At 37.7% G+C, this 21,178-nt stretch overlaps 1 protein-coding gene across 1 annotated transcript in view; it reads right to left on the bottom strand.

The window, feature by feature from the left end:
• Positions 1 to 21,178, bottom strand: part of orb2 — a 110,730-nt gene that overhangs the window by 8,756 nt on the left and 80,796 nt on the right. The window contains exon 3 of the mRNA XM_011300534.1: positions 17,610 to 17,660. Within this exon, the coding sequence (XP_011298836.1) occupies positions 17,610 to 17,660 (51 nt within the window). The remainder of the gene's footprint in view (positions 1 to 17,609; positions 17,661 to 21,178) is intronic.

Here is a 21,178-nt window from a genome sequence, read left to right as displayed (position 1 = left end):
TTGTAATTATAAACGTAGATGATGTAATTATTGCAATATTGATTGATTATTCGACGAATCGAGGGGGTGGAAGGAAAAATCAATGTCAAAATTACCAACGGCTATTAATTACTGGGGCATTACTACCGAATCCTCTGCGCAGTTTCTCAAATGTCGAAAAGGGGATACATTTGAATTGCAATCAACAAGATGAATATTCAATTAGAAAATCGTAATTTGGGGTTGTAAATTGGGGATTTTTGTTTGAATTATTTCGTTCTAAATTAATTATTTATTGGATTTTTCCTAAATTATGGAAAATTTCTGTTTGATACGAATAAAATTCGGATATCGATGGAGAAGATATCAATGAATAATAACAAATGAATTATTTAATGGGAATATACCTGATGGCAATTTGTTTTCAATTTTAAAGATTCCATTTGAATTTTTTATTATTTCTCTTACTGCAGAGATTTCTAGTGGAATGTCTAGGGAATTGTTTAAAATTTTTATATCAATTCGAAAAAACCTCGTGTTGTTAAATAATTAATGGAATTTTTCCCTAGCTGATACTTTGTCCCCTTTTCCTACTGCAGAGGGACTTGAGTTTTTCCGGGCAATTTTTCTCCGCGAATCCATTTTTATCATGTCCATCGCCTCCAAGGGAAAATAAAAATCATTTTTCACGTCGAAAAACTTTGAATATCTGAATAAATTGCATTAATCATTTTTTTCATCACTTGATAATTTATAATTTCAATAATAACAATATTATTTATAATTTTTTCTTTATGATTTCAATTCCGTAATCCGTTTTGATTCCTTGTACGCAGTATGAATATTCAAAATATCAATAAATAATAAACAAATAGTAATAAATAAATAAAGTATATAATAAATATTCAATACATGTCATGTATATTTATTATATCTTTCTTATCAAATTCTCCTTGTAAAATCACCTAAAATTCTAGATTCGACCGCAAAACTTTTAAATTATTATTTAAAAAAGGTCAAGAGCATAAACAATTATTTGTGAACGTAAAATAAAATCATCTTGAATTTCCCTTTTAATCCCCCATTTTTTTCGATTTACTCCATTTTTTTCTCAGTTCAAAAATCTTTCCTTTAATTATCTATTCGAAATTGTATAATTAATATTGTTTACTCTCTTTTTTTATAAAAAAAAAAATCCTTTGACGAGAGTTTTGGCCTGGATTGGGGGTAATTGTTGAGTTATTATTCTTTTTTGTTAACAAAAGGGCGTAATTTCGTCCTGGAAGATGGGATTGAGCGACAGCGATGATGTTTAACCGAGGCTGTATAAGATTTACTGGGGGTGGGTGGGTTAATATCGATTATCCCCGGGTTTCTAGCTCCACATCCAGTGTTTCCCTGGCGTTGTCGATTCGCAATCAATCATCCCGATAATCGCAACCTCCGGAGAGCTTTACCCGGGGCTTTTCACGGCCATCCCTCTTGCTCAACTAAGCGTACGCTTCCGTTTGCAGTCGAGAATGGATATCGCGAGCTCCAAAAAAAGAAACAAGGACTAAGTACTCCGCAAAAGGCTTTCGTGGTGCTTTCCATTTTTTTGCATTCATTTTATCGCCTGGGAACTCGGAGAAATCTGCACGGAGGTAATTCACTCTGGGGAAAAAATTAATACTTGAATCAAGTATATTGTGTACTTGGTGACGTGTAGACTTGACTTGGTGACAGCTGAAGTATTCGAGGAGCGGCATTAATACATTTATTTATTAAATTGAATATTTAACGAACAAAATCACTACAAGTTCATTTAAGTATACTTTATACTTGATTGAAGATTTCTTTGCGGTTGGGAAATTACAGGAGAGATTTCATGTGGAAATACGGGGAAAAAATTAGTACTTGAATCAAGTATAAAATATGTTCAAATAAAGAAATTCAATTTTTTTTTTGGAAAGGATTGCCTGGAAATTATTCATTAATTTTTCCAATAATTTGCAATTACGAATTTATTATTTATCAGGGAATAATAGAAATTAAATTGCACTTCGACTACTCTGTAAAAATTAATGAAAACTCAAAAAATGTATGTATAGTGAATATCTGGGGCCATTTTTTTCAAAATGTGAAATTTTTGAAAATTGAGGTTTAAGAAAATTTGGATTAAGGTCAAGCGTTAGCGTTAGGGTTACATTTAGGGTTAGGGTTAGGCTTAATTAAAAGTCCGGGTAATGAGGGTAAATTTTCAGAATCGATTTTGGTTTGCCAAAAATCCATATCCTCAGCATCTCGGAATTTTCATTAAACCCCAAATATTTTTTTAACAATTCTCTCAAATTTCGAATTTATGAATTATAACCAAGAGAGATTTCCCTTTTCATTTTTATTTTTCATGATATATATTCGGATAGAGTCGACTCATATTTCTGAACCTATTTTTTTTTTCAAGTGCCAGAGCAAATATTCGTAATAAAAAAAAATTGGGGAGTGAATTCAGGGTAGGTGTGAGCTTAACGAAATTTTCCGTCGACGAGAGACGCCTCATTAGGCCGTCGGGTTGCCTTGGCTGACGAGAAAATGGGTGTTGGCAAAGTGGATGGAGAATTAGATACGGTTGAATAAAGACGGGGATACCGGTTGAGGGAGGATTTCTCGCGGATGGCCTGATTAATTATTTCCCCAGTAATTTACTAAACCCCCGGGATACGACTTCAACCCTGAGAACCTGCCGAGTGACCCTGAGATCCTCCAACAATTGCTCTTTCTTTTAATTTTTCAAAAAGCCAAAGAGAAATATAAAAAAAAATATAAAAAATAAAAAATAAAAATTAATTATTAATTTATATAAAATATAAATATATTCAAAAAATTGCACAACTCTCTGAAAAAATTCCGTAGCTGTTCCATAAATTTCCAATCAACAAAATGTTTATATATCGGCAATATTTCCGTTTCTGCGCGTTATTTTTTCCTGATTTCCATGAATTTTCCCTTTTCCCATCGTCCCGAGGACTCGAAAATGAATCAGAATCGAAAATAGAGCCGAGCGTAGAATTCATGTCGACCAAATTGAAATTTCATCCTCCTCCCTCGTTCATTTCCCCTCGAATTACCGCGCCGCGACAAAATTGCTGATGATTAATTACGCCCGAATTTGCTCCATCAATATCGTGTCCCCTCATTCCGTAATTGAACTCACAAAGGGACCAAAAAAATCTCGGAATTCGGAAAATTATTCGCAATGGAGCGATGGAAATGAATAAAATGTCATCAGAGCAATTTCATTACAATTAAAAACAAAAAAAAACCGTCTTTGTTCCTCGAGCCCTTCTAATTATAAACAATTCACTAGAATAATATGTACAATTTCCATATCATAACTAAAAAGTGGGAGTATATAACACATAATCCATCAAACCTCCAAATAATATGATATTAAAGTCTTCTAACAATTAAAAATCGCTTAATGATTGCTCTTCCGGAAGCGATAGCTGAACAATCCATCAATTTTCTATTTTTCCGACCCCAAAAAATTATCCAAAATATGATTATACGTTTACCCCCTTCCTTTCCAATAACTCCATAAAAATATATCCTTTCGAAACATTTAACTCGCCATTTGAGACAGCTGTTACGCACGGAGGGGTTACAACAGGAAACTTTAAATTTGTCGTTCCGTATAATTTGTAGATGAAAAAGGCATTGATCGTGAGGACTAACAAAATGATGAGGAGCCAATGAAAAGTGTTGGAGGAGCTGAATGGGTGGTGAAAAGACGATGTTTCCATTTGAGCAGCCAACGACAGTTATGGAACACATTGGTTCTCCCTCAGGACGGCCTCGCAGGGGTTGAGATTTGGATCAATATTACAGGTACCCAACACTGTCGTACACTCGGGTGGACCCTCGAGCTCCAACTAGTTTCAATTTCCAAAAGTTCATTCGCTTCTACGACTTGACTCAAAGCGATTTTTCTTACCTCGATTCAGATCATCCTTGAGTCATTAAAGTTCAGCATTCGACTTGAATTGATAAGTTGAGTCAAGTTGACGTGGGTTGACTCCTAATGTTTCTTTAACATGGGTGAGTCAAGCTCGAGTCAAGTGGATGCCAAGCTTGGATCAAGTTCCGCTTGATTCGACTTGAATTCAGAGCTTGATTCAACTTGACTCGGTGTGGGTTGAACACCCGGAGTTACTTTAACATAAGTGAGTCAAGCTCGAGTCAAGTGCAGGTCAAGCATGAATCATTCAAGTTTTGAATGATTCGGTTTGAATTAGGAGTTTGATTCAACTTGAGTTGATTCCTATTTGATCTGATTTAAATCGTTATTCTCACTTGATTCGGGTCAAGTTCAACTTGATTAAACCTGAATTGTCAACTTGATTCACCTAGGTTTTGAAAAAATTCCAAAGTTCATTTGGAAAGAATAGGACATGCACAAAAATCAAAGGTTAAATCAAGTTTCAATCAAGTCAAGCTTTCAACTTGATTCAGACCGATATTTTGGCTTGATTAAAGTTTACTTCAGCTTGATTTAACTTGATTCAAGTTGCTTGAGCTTGATTTGACTTGGACTTTCAAAGTTCCCAGGTTTTTTTTAACATGAAGGATATATGCAATAAAGTTGCAAATCAAGTTTTAATCGAGTCAATCCTTCAACTTGATTCAGCTCGTGATCAACTTGATTAAAACTCCATATTGAGCTTGAAACAACTCAATTCAGGCTGGAATTCCCAAATTCCTTTGGAATGAGAAAATGGCCGATCGGCTGAAAAATATTTTGAATCAAGTTTCAATCAAGTCGATATTTGAAACACATGTGCTCGTGTGCAGACGTGCTCGAAATCGCATGCACGATAGCACAAGCTGTCTTATATCATGCAAGTTATATCCACATCCGTATGAATACTCAAGGCGGTTGCCACTAAGTTCATGGCAAAGTATACAGGAGAGAATAATAGACAGGTTATCGGAGAATTGCAGAACTAATAATTCGTCAGATAAACCATTGCATCAGCATATCGTGTATTTATTCAGGAATTTGGAATTTTGAGTGGAGTGGAATTAATTAGCTCAGTGGAATTAATTAGTTTAGAGTTTTATTAGGGATTATATCGCAAATTATGTGAAACCATCATGAATATTCAAGTAACGATTGTGTGAAAAATTCATCGTTAATTGCAGAATTGATTCGGGGCAATATTAATAATTGTTTATACACCATTCAGATGATGCGGGTTAGAATTGGGACTTTTGAATTCATGAGTAACTTTTTCAAATCTCCACTTCAAGTCGGAACGTCTCAAGAGTGCGTTTTTCTGTTTTTTTTTTGTCTGCGTGAAAAGGAAGAGCTACATTGAAATGGAGAACCAAGAAATATGAGCGAGAGAAATGTGAGGATTTATAATTTTTTCAAATATTTTGACTAATAAATTTTGCATTTTTCGTTGCTCACTCTCGGAAGTATGACTTTTGCATCGAAAGTGCATGAGTCGAGGGTGAATGACCCTTTCTCATGCATGCCATTTCCCATAGATTCTGTTGAACACATTTTAGATTAAAAAAAAAAACATTTACAGCTGTGTACAACAGTGCCATTATATGCCGTGTCTTTGGTTACTAAAGAATTCTTAACAGACAATTAAAATATCGTGGAAACCACAATAGAGAACTTCTCTCCCTGTTCCTCAAGAAATAAAAATCCTCAAATTAAAATTAATCTTTCAAAGTTTCATTAACAAATCCATTCAACTCGTAATTCGGAATTCATTTTCGGATTTAATTCGCCAGGAAGTGAGGAATGCTGAATTCCGTAAATAATATCCGGGATGAAGGGAATAATTAAATTTTCTGGTTGTAGAATTATAATGTCAATATATTTATTTCTTCCATGTTTTCATTCTTCATGAAGACTTATAACATTTCAGCAGCGGAGTGGTAAATTAAGAAAAATGCATATTTTTCGAGGCCAATTATCTCAGAATTGAGCGAAGCTAGTGAATTTTATATATGAACATTTTTTATAGAAAAAACTGAGACCTACAAAAAAGGTATTCATGAAAAAATCGTTATCTTCCTCGAGTTTCGAGATATCGGATAAAAATCGACATAGAAAAAATGCACTTATTCTACATTACCACTTGGCAATCGATTATCTGACTCGAAAATTCCGAATGAGTCGCAATTTCCGTATTTAAAAAATGAAAAAGGTGAATAAGGTCCCCTTCAACGAGAAGACTTGAGAAATATTAATTTGCGGAACGAAAGCCGGGAAGAAAGGGGCAAAGGTGATGGGGTTGAGTTTGAAAAGGTTTGCGATCGATGTGGGAATTCATTCGCGTGCAGTCGGTTATATTCTCAGAGACCCCATACACACGAATGTCTGCTGACCGTACCTCGTAAATACCATACCCCATTGAGCAAAATGCAAGTGTTGGACTAACAGAGAATCGGGATTGGCAAATCAGCGATTCTCCCCACGTCTTCATGCCCTCAGGCCTCACGGCCGAACGTAAGTTCATCGTTTGCTAGGTCGGGTTTGTGAAGATGGGGAGAACGTGATGATGAGAGAACCATAACAGCTTATGAAATTGTTGTTAATTCGAGAATGATTTTTCCCGGGGGAGAGTATCAGTCGAATCCGCCAGTGTCCCGGTTGTGCAAGAGTTCTGACCCTTTTGACCCGTTTAAAGGTCAAGGGGGTTACGAAGGTCACAGGCGTGCTAATCTGAAGGTGTTATTTCCCTGTAAATCCGCTGATGTTTATTTCCGCGGTGTTTGACTCCTCTGACCTTTCAGCGTGGGGACCCTTAAAAAGGGTCAAAAGGTTAGAACGATTAATTGGGTCAAGATTGAATTCACTATTTCCTCCGCTGTCTTTTGACCTTCAACTATTTCTGAACTCGTATGCATGACCTTCGGATTTGGCCCTATTAAGCCTATTTGACCTAAGGTTAAAGTCCAAATCTTCCTTTGATCTAGACTTGACCGTTCAGCTTTGACCCTCGCGAAACCCTCAAAAACTGCGAATACTGAAAATCGATATTGAATTCTCGTGAAATCCCCCTGAGGGTCGAATAAAACCATAACAATTTTGAATCAGTCAATCGGAAATTTCCTAAACCGTTAAAACCTACAATCTCGTAAAGTGCTCGAATCAAAAGAAAAATGGGGTTGTGCAAATTGGAAATTCCGTACACGTTCACCGCCTCCGGCCCTCTGAAGATCCCAATATACACCCATATGCTCCCTATAACCTAGAGCAAATAAAAAAAAAAGTCATCCTTGGAACTATCTCGGAGTAGTTACCCTCCCCTGCGTTTAGTAAAGCGAGAACGTACTTCAGATAAGTTCATTAATAATATTGTGTGAGGAGGTAAGTAACATTCTATTGATCGCCCGAGGGTGATGGAGGAAAGTTCTAAGTTCAGGTAGTTGAGCTTTCGTCTATGAAGGAAGTGAACCTCGGACTCTGCTTTGCCCTCCGCATACCTCTGCCCTGTCAATATTGGCCCACGTAATTGGCCCCCTGTCTACACCGGAAATCCCTTGACGGTGAAGATCCTCTTCGAAGACTGACTCAATGGAACCCAGGAATCCAAGAGGTAATTACTACCATTCAGTTGGTATATCACTTTGGAGAATTGATTCATTCGAAGGTTTAATTACTCAATTCCATGGTATAATGGAATTCGCATTTCACTGGCCATTCATTATTATGTTTTTATGATAATTCTATATTTTTTGATCCGATCCGAGCCTCAAATCACCAAATCTCGCAATTCTACTCACCCAGTGCGTGCACATTGCACGAACCTTGCCGTAACCCTACGGCAACGTAGCACCAACCCTGCAACAACCCCACGGCAACGTTGCGCCAACCTTGCGGCAAGTTTTGGCCTTTTATGCATTGCTATCACTTTCATTCATGTTCAAACAATATATTTGTGAATAAAAATAGTATATTGAGGCGCCAATGAAACTGTCTGTATTTGACACATCAATTTTATACTGTGGGAACAAAACGGTAGTAATCTTTTTTATTATCGCGTACTCGTCAATCTAGGGAATTGAGTTTAGAGTCGGTAAAACCTCGTGGATGTACTTCGATGTTTGACTTTCAGTGCCCTAAAACTCGTCAGTTGATTCAATTTCCAAGGATGGGGCTGGGGTTGAGGGAGTCTGATGAGTGTAATCCCATAAAAACAGTCGGTGAGGGATTATCGCAATAATTACGATTGTCAAGGTGAAAGTGCAATAAATATTGACTCAGAAAATTTCCTCGGATCCTGATTCACCCACCACCACCTACGATTTCATTTCAGATAAGATATTTTGGAGGGGAAAATCCGTAGATCTTGCCATCAAAGCGTCTATCATCCCTTCGTCTGCAAACAAATGGAGGAAAAGTCTTTGCGAAAATTTTCTGATGCTGTTCCCTTTCGTCTGTCGAGATAACATCAAGCCCCAGAGATTTTGGAAAGAAATTCCTCTAGTGGGAAAATGCAATGACATTCGTTGGGAGATTTAGTATTTTATTGAAACAAACGGAATGCGTTTGTTACACATTTATATCAAACGCTCACAACCATGTTGTAAGCACAATCGTATATTTTCCATTGTGCCGGTTCCAAAGCTCCTTTGCCACGAACTTTCAACCTGTTTTTATTTATTTTTCTCTCTCCCTTTTTCAGCATTCCATCTGGGCAAAAAGCGGATTACGCGCGTTAAAAACATATCACGTTTCTGGGGAGCCCATCGAAGACCATCTGCGGAATACCAAATTCATGTGAAAATATTTCCCGCATTGTTTTTGCCAAACTCGAATATCTGCAGCTTACGGGAGAGGGTGGGGGGAGGATCAGATGACGATGGAAAGACATCGTAAAATTCGGTTTGCAGTGAAATTACCGGTGGACATTTTTTCAATAAAAAAGGAGAAATTTATATAACGTTCCATCACTCCAGTTTTGTGACGTCACGGGGAAACATTCAATAGGATTTTAGAGCAGATAGAAATTGGAATAATTCTCGATATAATTTTGCAATAAAAATTTACTGAAAAAATCAGGAGTCACGTGGTGATATGTTATCAGAACGAATGGATGAATATAACCATCGAGAATATGATTGCTATTAAGTCTAATTAATCGAGACTTTTCAGTGAAGACTAGAAATATACGATAAAGTTCTTATAAGTGAGAAAAACATGTATTTAAAAAAGGTTATACAGCCAATTGAACCACCGAAATGTTCACCATTCGAGAAATTAATTACACTCATTTGTCTGTGACATACAAATTGAAAGATTATATAAATAAGATGATTAGTGTGAGCTATGAGGCAGCTTGTACTGAAGCCAAAATCATCCGATGTATCTTGTAAAAAAATGATTAAAAATCATTTCATAAATATGAAAGAGAAATTAAAATAAACCGCGAACTGTCAAATATTATTTATACTAATTGAAATAATTAACGGTTGATGAAGGAAACATAATAATTGCACGAAATAATTGAATTCAATATCGACTGGGAAATTCGTAGGGAAATTGTTGAGGGAATTAATTATTTTTTGCGTTACTCTGGAGATCTGGATGCTTTCAATTACGTGACCTGTTGAGATATCACGTACTGGGGTATTCCAATGGTTCCAACAACTGGACATTTTTTTTTCTAGCTATCCACACACCCAATCATACAGCCCATTCGCTCCTATTCATAAACTCTTTCTTGGAATCAACGGAAAGTGTTACGAAACGAACTCTCTTCTCTTTTCAACAGAAAAAAAATAATCGTTATGCTAAATAAAGTTCGCCAGTGGACACTAAGATGAATGTCGAGATAAAATGGAATTCCAGTGGAGGTTTAGTACATTGTTATGGATTTCTTTGCTGAAATATCCGTTATACTATTTGAAAATCATTCCTCAGAGAGTTCCACAGAAAGTGCGAAGAGATTTTGCCATTCGAAATTGATAAATAAAAAAATTCCTGGGGAATTTGATTGAAATTATATATAAATGAATTTTCTGAAATATTTGATGAAAACCGGTTTTGTTTTCGCTTTTTTATTGAGTTTTAGAAAATGAGAGGTCAGCCATTAGTTGATGGAATAATGTGATCAATCAATTTTATTTTCATTTAATCAATCAATTTTAGTTGATCATTGATGATAATATGTGAAGTGATTACTCAACGCGATAATCGATCCCTCAAGATAATATCGATCTAGGTTACTTGACGATTAATTCAGAGGTACTCACCTCATATATTCCCTCTCCATTCTTAATTCTCCTCGCAGCTCCATACATCCTCGGAGCTTTATCCCCTCATCACTCTTTCTCCCTGCCCTACGCCATTTTTTACCTCACACAGCTTTTTTTTTTTCAGGATTTCCATGCCCAGACAACACACTGCGTTCTGCATATTCCAGTTTTTCTCGCACTCCAGCTCAGTCTACCCTAGGGAATCGTTCGTTTCGGCTGCAGCACACGCGGGAAAATACCATCTCTCTTTTTCTCTAATTCTACCCCCGCGGCGATTCATTGCAATTGCCTAGGAAGCGGAAATGGCTTCTGAGGGTACTTTACAGTGAGCTTCAATTTTTTTTTCTACTTGGTTTTATTGCTGCCAGGTGATATTATACCTGGACTCATTTATAAATCATATCAACTTGCCGGTTTAATTTTTTATGGGGGAGGTTATTCTGGTTATGAAGTAATGATGATTTATTTTCATTGAAATATGTGATGGGCGGCGCATACGATGGGTCAAGTTGGAGCGATGGGCGGAGCATGCGGTGGGTCAAGCTGGAGCGATGGGCGGAGCAATCGGTGGGTCAAGTCTAAGATATGGGCGGAGCAATCGACGGATCAAATTGGAGCGATCAGAGGGCCAAGTTAAACCAATGGGCGGAGCCATCTGTGGGTCAAGTCCGAACAATAGATGGAGCAATCAGCGGGTCAAATCGGAGCAATGGGCGGAGCAATCGAAGAGAGACTTCTCGCCGGTTTGATCTTCAATTTTCTCAGGAGCGAAATACCGGTAAAGACCGATTAAAAGTGATGGTACAAAAAAAATAGTGAATGGTCTCAAGGCTGCACTTGATGCTTCGCCAAAGCACGGAAGCACTCATTACTGGGTATAATTATGGCCCACTCAGTGGTTGTCTTCAAAGGAAAATCCCAGCCGAAGCTTCAAAGAATTGCGAAAAACTTCAGGGAGTTGTTTAATTCATGAGCGTGTAATTAATCGAATCGTTAATTCATCCAATATTGCATTTTCCTGTTCGCGACGGGAGACAGGCACTTTCAATTATTTTGAATATTCAATGTGTTTTCCTCGACAGAACAACTGAATATTTTCCGCGTGTTCGAGTTAACTGGTAACTTTGCAGCGTACACCAGTGCTTTTATCGCTAATGATAACGGCAATTAAGGTATAGTGGTGCAATTAAAAAATGAGAAATGTAATTCCCGCATGTGTCACCACCTCTTGCGGCTTCTATAATTATTCTTTTCTACTAATTTAACGAGTCCCTTTACTTGGATTCTCTGTTATCGCGGTGGTCCTAGGCTGTTCAAAAAAATGAATTCCAAAAAATATGGTAATTGCGGGCTGGTTAAAGGCTTAGAAAATTCACAGGAATTAACGAGGCTGCGTCTCAAGGACCCGTCAAGGTCTGGGAATGAATAGAAAAAAACGCTTTTGGTTTACTCTCACCCGTGTAGATATGACTCTAGACGGCCATTTCGAGTGAAAAATTAAGAAAAAAAGAATATCCTCAACATTTTTCACCATTAAACGAAAATTACAGACGGACTCTCGCATCATTCCACCAGACTACGCAAATATTCTGTAGGTCATTAAAAATTTTTGTCTGACATTTTCGGGACGGAAATTTTCACTCAATTTTTGAGGAATAATGACCCTGAGATTTTCCTTTCAGATCGGTTTGAGTGTGAATTTTTTAATTGCCATTAACGGATGTAATTGAAATTTAAGTGGAACTCTAATTATGAAAATTTCCGTGAAATGCACCGGAAATTTAATCCAGAAATGAACGGAGCGTAGAGAAAGTTTTCATTTGGCAAGACAATTCCACTGCCAACAAGTAATAAAACCGAATAATATGAATAACTCAGTCCACTCCATCGCAAATCTTAGTATAAATAAAAATTTCAACTCAACATTTTCAGCCCATGATTTTCAACGATTTGCAACGACAGGTACTCGTACAGTTAATTTGCGGAGCGTGCGAAAGCGATCGGCCGGGAAATTTGATGCCGTAATTTCTTTTCCCTTCACCCAATGTCACAGTAAAAAGTAAAAAGATCACCTTTTTACTTTTTACTGACCTTTTCTCTGAGTGCCCATTCGTGGAACAGAGAATTCCTTGAGGCGTTGGGAGAATAAATCCCGTCGGTAATTACATATATTTTCTTTCCGTACAGTTGTTGTTAATAAATGAGCGACTCACTTTCGAATAAACACTCACTCCTATAAATTTTCTCGTTAAATTGATTCGAACAATTAATTATTGCATTCTTAGTTTTCCGTAAGTCTAAATTCAATAATTCAATTCTTAATACTTCTTAATCCAACCTTGCACCAACCTTGAGCCAACATTGATCCAGCATTGATCCAACCTTGGAGCAACATTGTGCCAACATTGTATCGACTGCAAATGTTTAAAAAGTTTCCATTCGAGAAAAAATCGAAAAAAAAAGAAAAATGAAAAAACGAATACTAAACTAAATTCACGCACTAAATATTTCCAACCCCAAGTAAATTCCAGGGAAATGTCGGAGTGGATTTATATACATCCAATATCCATGTGCATCTGTGTTTCTCCAGTCGGTGAATTTATTCGACGTGATTTTCGAAAGAGCTTCTGTTCCCCCTTATTCTTGGGCCCAGGTATCGACTGGCGCGTGCCCTCGATTATCCAACATTTATTTTCTCTCTCTTTTGCCCGGAGCCGGCACCGCATTTCGTAGAAAATAGAGAGCAGAGGGGAAGTGGAGCACGTGCCAACTCCAATAAGTGGATGAATGGCAGGTTTTTTTTATTCAGCCGAGAGAGTGATACGGGTATTTCTCACGATGCAGATTTGTTGGGGCACGTGAGTGATATTACATGGGGCAATTACGAATTCATTGGGGGATTTATCTTCAGGTGGAGGTAAAGTGACATTCAGTCGGATTTGTGGTTTTGGAGCGCTTGGACTCGTGTCTGCGGGGAGAAAATATCACTCCTGCCAATTAAATTTGTTGCTACCAAACAAATTTGACAAACAAAATTATGCCTGGATTTTACCGTGAGACTTTAGACATTTTGTTGTAACAGAGCAGAGGATTTATCACTTTAAAAATGCCGCGCATTTTTGCGACGCCAACTTCACGCGACTCATCAACCAATCAGGCATGAGTGGTCATACAATTTCGATATTGTTCGATATAAATCAACTTCATGATACTCCCTACAAGATAATCTCTTGTTTCTTCATTTCTTTTATTGTCCTTCGTTTTTTTTAAGATGCCATATGACTCAAGTCATCACTTTTGCATAATACAATGTTTAGTAATAAAATAATCAATCGATTAATAGAAGTTCTAACGATTTTTCTCATTGCGAATCAAAACTCGTGGAGATAAGAAAAGCCGATAAGATGATCTGAATGGTGAAATTCCTGAGCTGGTGGATAAACCCCGAGGGAGAAGTTTTCCCACAGAAGAGTAATGGCCGACACGGTCCCAGGTGTCGCTCCGGGGGTATCTGCAATTTGCGATGTTTCCGTAACCGGGCATTTGAATAATGTCGCCCTCTGCATTTCTCCTCCTCCATGATCCCCGGGTTTTATTTTCACTCGAGGACCTAGATGTGCAGCTGCTGGTTAGGTGGGGGGCAATAGGGGCTGAACTTGTCCTGTTAAAATTGCACATTTTCCCGAGAAATAAGAGATATGTGCGCAGTTTGCGACTGTATTGGATAAATATAGAGTGAAGCATTTTCCCGTGTGAAATTCACTTCCCCCTGAAGCGGGATTTTTCGTCGAGGTGAGAGCAACGAAGCGTCCTAAACCAATATTCTTACTCGATATCTCTTGTGCCCCCCCTCTTTTACCCGACCCCTCGTATTCACCACTCGCACCAAAACATTTTCATCTTTATACGGTTTCTGTATCCAATTTCGAGACGTATATCCGTGCTTTTGCCCACGATGTCCAGCTTTAGGTACTCTTCATTTACCCCAACTCTCGAACTGTCTCGTAATCCGGGGATTCGTCTGATGGTATCACTTCATTGTATGGATTTTTATTTGTCGTGAATTCATGGGGAAATGTTGGGGGGGGGGGGGGATCGTTTAATATCGACATGTCAATTTTGCGCATGTCATGTGGGTTAAAAGGGAGACAAGAAAAGTACGGGTTTATCGTTTTGATGCTGATATTGATCTTTTTGTGAATGCATTTTGACTTGATGAGTTTGTTCTCAGGGTCAAATATGACAGTTGAGGCTATTATTCGCTTGAACGTGAAGGGTATGGGTTGAAGGTCAAATGTGAGGGTCAACATTCGCTTTTATGATTGACAGTTGACGCTGTCACTCACTCAAAAGTGAAAACAATGGGTTGAGGGTCAAATGTAGGGGTCAACATCGGCCTTTGACCTTCATTGACCTCCACGAACATGTAGAGGTCAAAATAAACCGGCAATGCGCGTTATTTTCATCGAAATTTCGCATTTCAGATGCAATAATCTCTTTCGGTATCTGAGTATTGAACAATTGTTGGAATATATAATCCATGGAAAGAAATGAAAGAAAGGAAATCAAATGGAGGACTTCCGAGCTCACATCTAATTAATGTATTGTTCCACCGGCTGTCGTCGGCCCTCAAGAAATCTGCATCTGAGGCACATGAATATGGAACATTCCGCCCATGATGTAGTTTCTCTGTATGTAAAACGGGGAATCACATGAGTGGAGCATTTTTGGGGTTTCTCTGGCGGTGGAACTGTGAAACGTCGACGTCAGCTTGAAAATATTGCCTCGTGCTCGGAGCAGAGACTCGTTAGCACTGACACGTCAAATATTTATTTGCATTACAATGCAAATTAAAAGGCTGGAAATCCATTTTATAACTGTAATACGTAATAATTTAATAAATCTTTAAGAATTATAATGAAGCCTTTTGCTCCCGAATGGAGGGAGATTTGAAAATGTGGGATCAGATGTGAATGATTTATTATTCCGATCTTCCAACATGGCCGAAAAGATAACGAAACGAATTTTTAAAGCCATTATTAAAGTATTTCATAGCATTATGTGTTCATTTGAGAAAAATTCGATTTCTAATAAAATCAAAAAACGAGAAATTTTGATAAATTAATCGAATTTTAATTAATGTCGATGACTACCGCTCAACAACAATCTAAAAAAATCATTCCATACATAGACGCAACAAAAAAATTCAAAATTTAAATATCCAAAATTGCAGTGTTTCCATTGGTGACCAAAATCATATAAAAATATTAAAAAAATGAACTCAACACGTTAAAAAAATTTAAACAAATTAATATCCCGTATAATATCTCAAAATTCAGAGGTCTCGAGCTCCTGCCATGTCTCCCTGAACACAAAAATGCCAATTTCCAGTAATGATTATTCAATGAAATGATAATATTAGTTATGACGATACAGGCTTAAAAGTTTTGGTCGTACGATACGAGTGGAAATAAAATAGTGTTTTATCGGGATCACCGGGCAATATGGATGGTAATGCGAATTCTATATTCTCCATAGGCGGATAGGGGATATGCGCGCGTGCATACGTAGAACGGCATTATCCATGCAAATATTATACACGTCTACGTACAGGGCCGTGTAAACATTCCCGGAGCACGTGGCTGAAGGCCTTTGAAAACTGCATTGCATGAGACTCGAATGTGCGCGTCAATCTCGGTGAAAATTCTGATGAGGTGAAATGCCGGATTTTCCGCAAAACTCATCCACCATTCTCATTGATTAATTCACGTATCCACTCCGATCCATCGGTGCAATTTTTATTTCTCTTCTGATTTACCCGGGGTATTAATCACGACTCCACCAACTCGGGCCGATGTATCTCCGGGGAAATTTTATCTGGAGTGCAGCTGGCACATGCAGTGATATGTCGGAATCATCTTTGAATTAGAGTTATTGAACAACATGCGAGTTGCCACTAACTTCCGGAGTTAGTGTGTGGAACGATGAGTTGGATATTCTGAGATTTACGTGTTGACGGTAATTGTAATTAACATCAAGTGATTTTAATTTTGTTGGTTTTACGATTGCATTGGGTGATTGTTTATGGAAAGTTGATCAGTTGGAGAACGAAGGAATATGATTTGCCAATTGCTTTGGATAGCTGCGACACCTCGCGGTGGCGTCCCCGAACTGATTGCCATAACCTTTCGCACTCGCACGTGATGACAAATAAATATCTCGATATTTTTCAGTGCTAATGTTCAGAAGAGGGGCATTAACGCAATTAGTGACGAAGAATTCGCAAGATTACATGAGCTCACAATGACAATTACGCTTTGAGCGGTAGAAAAAATAATACTTTTGTAATATACAAAACGAAAATCTAGGGACTGCTATTTTTCGAAATGAATCCTCTTGAAATGTATCAATAGGACTAGTAAAGTTAAAACAGTACAAACTCTATAATTATTTATCACGTCTCATTACTGTCGACTGGCGGACCCATTGGAATTATTCGAGCTCCAGACATGCCAACGACATGAAAAGGATCCGTTCATCACAATCGGATCTCTAACGAGCCCAATTGAAAAGCGCAAATATGCAGCCGTTTTATTAATTTTGTTCTATATCTCGGAATAATGACGTGACATCGACAATGAGACCGTAACGAGATCCGTCGGGAGACTGTTCGACATGCTGTGACGTGGATATATGTGTATGCAGCGGATCGGTGCTCTACGAACAATGCGTCCTCAAATTGGCGAAAGAGTCGGGGGAATAAGCCGAGTTAATTCCAGCCGATTCTAACAAAGCCAAGGAAACTATTTACATGTGTGGGTGGTTCAAACAAGTGTAGGTAATGTTTTTGAGATAATGGAGTTGTGAATGCGCGAAACAAATCACTACTGTTGTCCTTCTTGAGTCAAACCAGAAAGAAGACTTGAATCAAGTTGAAAATCAACTGGAATCAAGTCGGCCGAGTCGAACTACATCCATTCAGAGTTCAATGTGGAAGTTGATGAATCAAAGTTGAGTCAAGTTGAATGAGGTTGAATGAAATTGAATCAAGTCGAGTCAAGTTGAATCAATCCGAAACAACTTGAATCAAGAGGAGACATCAAGTTGCGTCAACTTGAATTAGGGCGACAAGCCAAGTTGAGTCAAGTTGAATAAACTTGAATTATGACGACAACTCAAGTTGAGTCAAACTGAATCAATTTTGAATTTTCAATTGAATCAAGTTTCAGTCTCGACTTGAATCAATTTGAATCAAACTGGAAAATCAGTTATAATTGACCCAGTGTATCGCGTTGCGTTCTTTCGAGTCAGACTTGACTCACAAAATGACTTGATACATTAAATAGAATTTGAAGTATTTGACTTACCGTGCAGTTGCACGAGAGACTGTAGTGTACTGGCATTGTGGTTTATGAATCCTGTAACAAGCCAAATAATAAAATCATTATTGCGGATTCGATAACAAAAGAAAGCAAGATTAGAGAGAATTAACCATAAATTCAGCTGTTGAGTGCTGACGATTGACGATAGTAAAGTACTTTGGACGGAGTTTCGCAGTCTCCGGAGGACTCGTCTTCCGGTGAAACGAGTTCGTGCCACGGCTGAGGAACCCGTTGGAAACTAGAGTCGAAAGATAGGGGAGACCCCTAATCTCTCTCTCTTCCCCTTTTATTTCCTCACTCTTTCTTCCTTTCCCCTCATCGCAACCCAGTTACGATATCTCCGTCCGGCATGAGAGAATCCAGACATTGCAATGTACACTCGGATTCTAAATCGTCGAATTTCTTGGATACCTTGAGTTACCAGGAATGCGAATTTTTCACAACCATTAATCAACGGGTTAACCTGCCTTCGGGAAAATCCCACCCGTTGGATTATTCTGTACGTGATTTGACTCAGGTAGATGAATCAACTTGAGTCATATTAATAATCTACTTGGATTCCAAGAGAACAAGTTGAATCAAGTCGTTATCTATTAGTAGCTGGAGTCAGTAGAATTTTGACGGTAGTCATTTGATTTTCAACTTGATTTAACTTGATTTGATTTCTCGTCGAGCTCAAAATATGACTTGATCGAATATGAGTCACTCGACTTGAATCAAGTGAAATGACCTTACAATCACATGGAGTAGAATCAGTACTTTGTCCTCGAGTCTAACGAGTAAATACTATTCTTTCAACCATTTTGTACCGAAGTGAATCAAGTCGTAGACATGACTCGAACAAATCTGCACGATCGACTTGAATCAAGCTAAAGACTTGACTTAAATGTATTTACCGAATTAGCTGAATTTGAATCAAAACATCGATTTGAATCAAGTCGAACTTGACCCGAGTCAAGTTGAACTCGGCCCGAATCAAGTTGAACTCGACTTGAATCAAGTTGAACTCGACTTGAATCAAGTTGAACTCGACTTGAATCAAGTTGAACTCGACTTGAATCAAATCGAAAAACGGCCTTGAATTAACCCGGCGTGCGACAAACTTGACTTGAATAACCAATTCAACCCAAAATAAGTCGATTCTCGACAGAATTCAGTAGAACTTGACTCAGACCAATTGTCCCTGTCAAAACCATAAACATCTCGTCAACCTTCCGCAGGCGAACGAAACCTGGAAATCAGCGCCTCCCCGCGTTAATACGAACAAACGAAAAGACGATATCAACAGAACAATGCATTCACCCCGTAACAAGATTTATCTCATGTGACACGATGTGGCTTTCGAATATATAATGCTCACTATATACCCCTTGTGTAATCGCGATCACTCTTCACTCTGTTGGCATATAACGTTATTTATGTTGGAAACGGCACATCATCTTCGAGAGCACAGCTGTAGAGCGTGATATACGAAAGGAATATATAATAGATGAAAATTATCGCCTTGTATTTTTGTCTCTTGTCAAAATAACCAGTGGAATAAACAAGTAGAGAGTGGAAAGCGTGCGAGAGGGGCTCTCGTTGCAATCGTTTTTACACCGCTGGTTTGACAGGTGTTTATATCCTGACACTTGGGAAACCTAATCTCGGGCAATGGACACCGGTAATTGCGTCAGAAAACAATCATTGGTTTTACGCTTCGTTGGAGATTATCATGGGAAAACCAATGGCCGCCAATTGAGAGATTATGAATCCTCGGGATAGCCCGCGCGGTACAAATATATATCAAGAAGATATATCTCAGATACGGAATTATTCACCGAAAATATATCCCATATATATTTGATTTGAATATTTAGATTATGGAAGTGTTGGATATATCTGCATATATTATATATCTGAAATTATATAATATCCGAATATTGTTCAGATATATCTTTGGATGTTTGATTGACCGCGCGGGCTGGGCTGGACAATTTCTCAAATTTCGGGGAATTATGACAATTAGTGGAAATATTTTGTAAATTCAAGATTTTGATTACATGCTATGGCACTGCCCGAATTGCCCGAATTTTAATACATAAAGAAAGAAATTGTTAGGTCGACTGACAAGGTCTGAACTTCCCCTTACGCAACGAATAATTTTGCAAGTGGAACGGACTTTATTTATATAGCAGTAATTTGTCAATATTTGGAAGAATCAAAGTTAAGAATTTGACATTATATCGACGGCGGAAATAAATGTTATCTGCACGCAGATTTCAACACTTCAGATAATTTTTAAGAAAGCCTTGGTTCAAATTTTTATTTATAATCTTGCATTATTTTTCATTGAAGTTTAATTGTGAGGGAAAATTATCTTAGATTTTTCGTTTCTTTTTATGCTGATGGAAATAAATATAGCCTGATGAGTGAATCGATAAAAAAATCTTTTAAATCAAATTTCTTTACTACAATTGATAGAGTAGAAAGGGCGTATTAATTCGTATATTTCGGATTGTAAAAAATATATTTGTAAATATATCAATCAAATGTCAGCCCCAGAAAAGAATCTAATCTGCAAAATGGATTTTTCTCTCAGGTCAGCGTTTCCCGTAAAAATTGTAGAAGAAAAACATAAACATTTAGGATATTTTGGAGAATATATTTAGCAAACAATTCAGCATTTACATTACTTTTACGAGACACATCATGAAAACAAAATAGTACCCAAGAAACCATGACGATTTGACTGCCTGCCAGGGAAAAAAGATTTCCAAATCCGCTTTCTCCCCGTTGCATTAGGAAAATTTGAGTGAATCAAGTGAACTAAAAACATAAAAATAAAAAAAAAACCTCATTCCTTGACTCCAATCGACGCGATGGAATTGTCGCCAAGAGTCGCTCAAGCGTTTCTCATTACATTTGTCATCCTTCACCGCGAGATAGAAACGAAAAATAAAATAAAAATAAAACGAGAATTTCAATCCGTTGTTTTGCCACGCCAGGAAAGTCAATTATTTACCCTTCTAAACAACTACTGACGCTAAGACTAAACCGATAAACAAAACAATCCAGAAATGAGATGAAAAACTCGAGACCGTGAGGATTTCACTTTCTAAGAGCCTCCGGATTTAATCTGAGAGATCCTCTAACGAGTGCCGCTAATGCACCTCGAAACATCCACCCATTTATGCCAAATGGTTTATATCAAAGTATTATTTATAAAAAATGAAAATGTTAACATACGGAAGTGTTCCTACTAGTTTCGCACAATTAAACTCGGATTTACCGTGTGACCTACGATTCGTGTATAATAAATCTTCAGCGATACGTCAATATTCCCTGATTTATCGATTTTCTAATTTCTTACTTTATGTCGGCGGTAATTTAATGGCAAATTGTGTTGGAATTTTTTTAATGAAAAAATTGTGACGCCTTTTTGCTGCCGAACGCGTGCGCGATTTATTAGGCGAGTGCTTGATGATTTTGATTGCGTGGAAATCAATGGAGCCGGACTGGGACTAATTGATTCTCCAGGAAATTTATAGTCTTAACCTCGATTTGATGATCGG

This window comes from Fopius arisanus, unplaced genomic scaffold, assembly GCF_000806365.1.
Source record: "Fopius arisanus strain USDA-PBARC FA_bdor unplaced genomic scaffold, ASM80636v1 scaffold00018, whole genome shotgun sequence".
Taxonomy (NCBI): domain Eukaryota; kingdom Metazoa; phylum Arthropoda; class Insecta; order Hymenoptera; family Braconidae; genus Fopius; species Fopius arisanus.
This window is presented reverse-complemented; position numbering and strand designations above follow the sequence as displayed.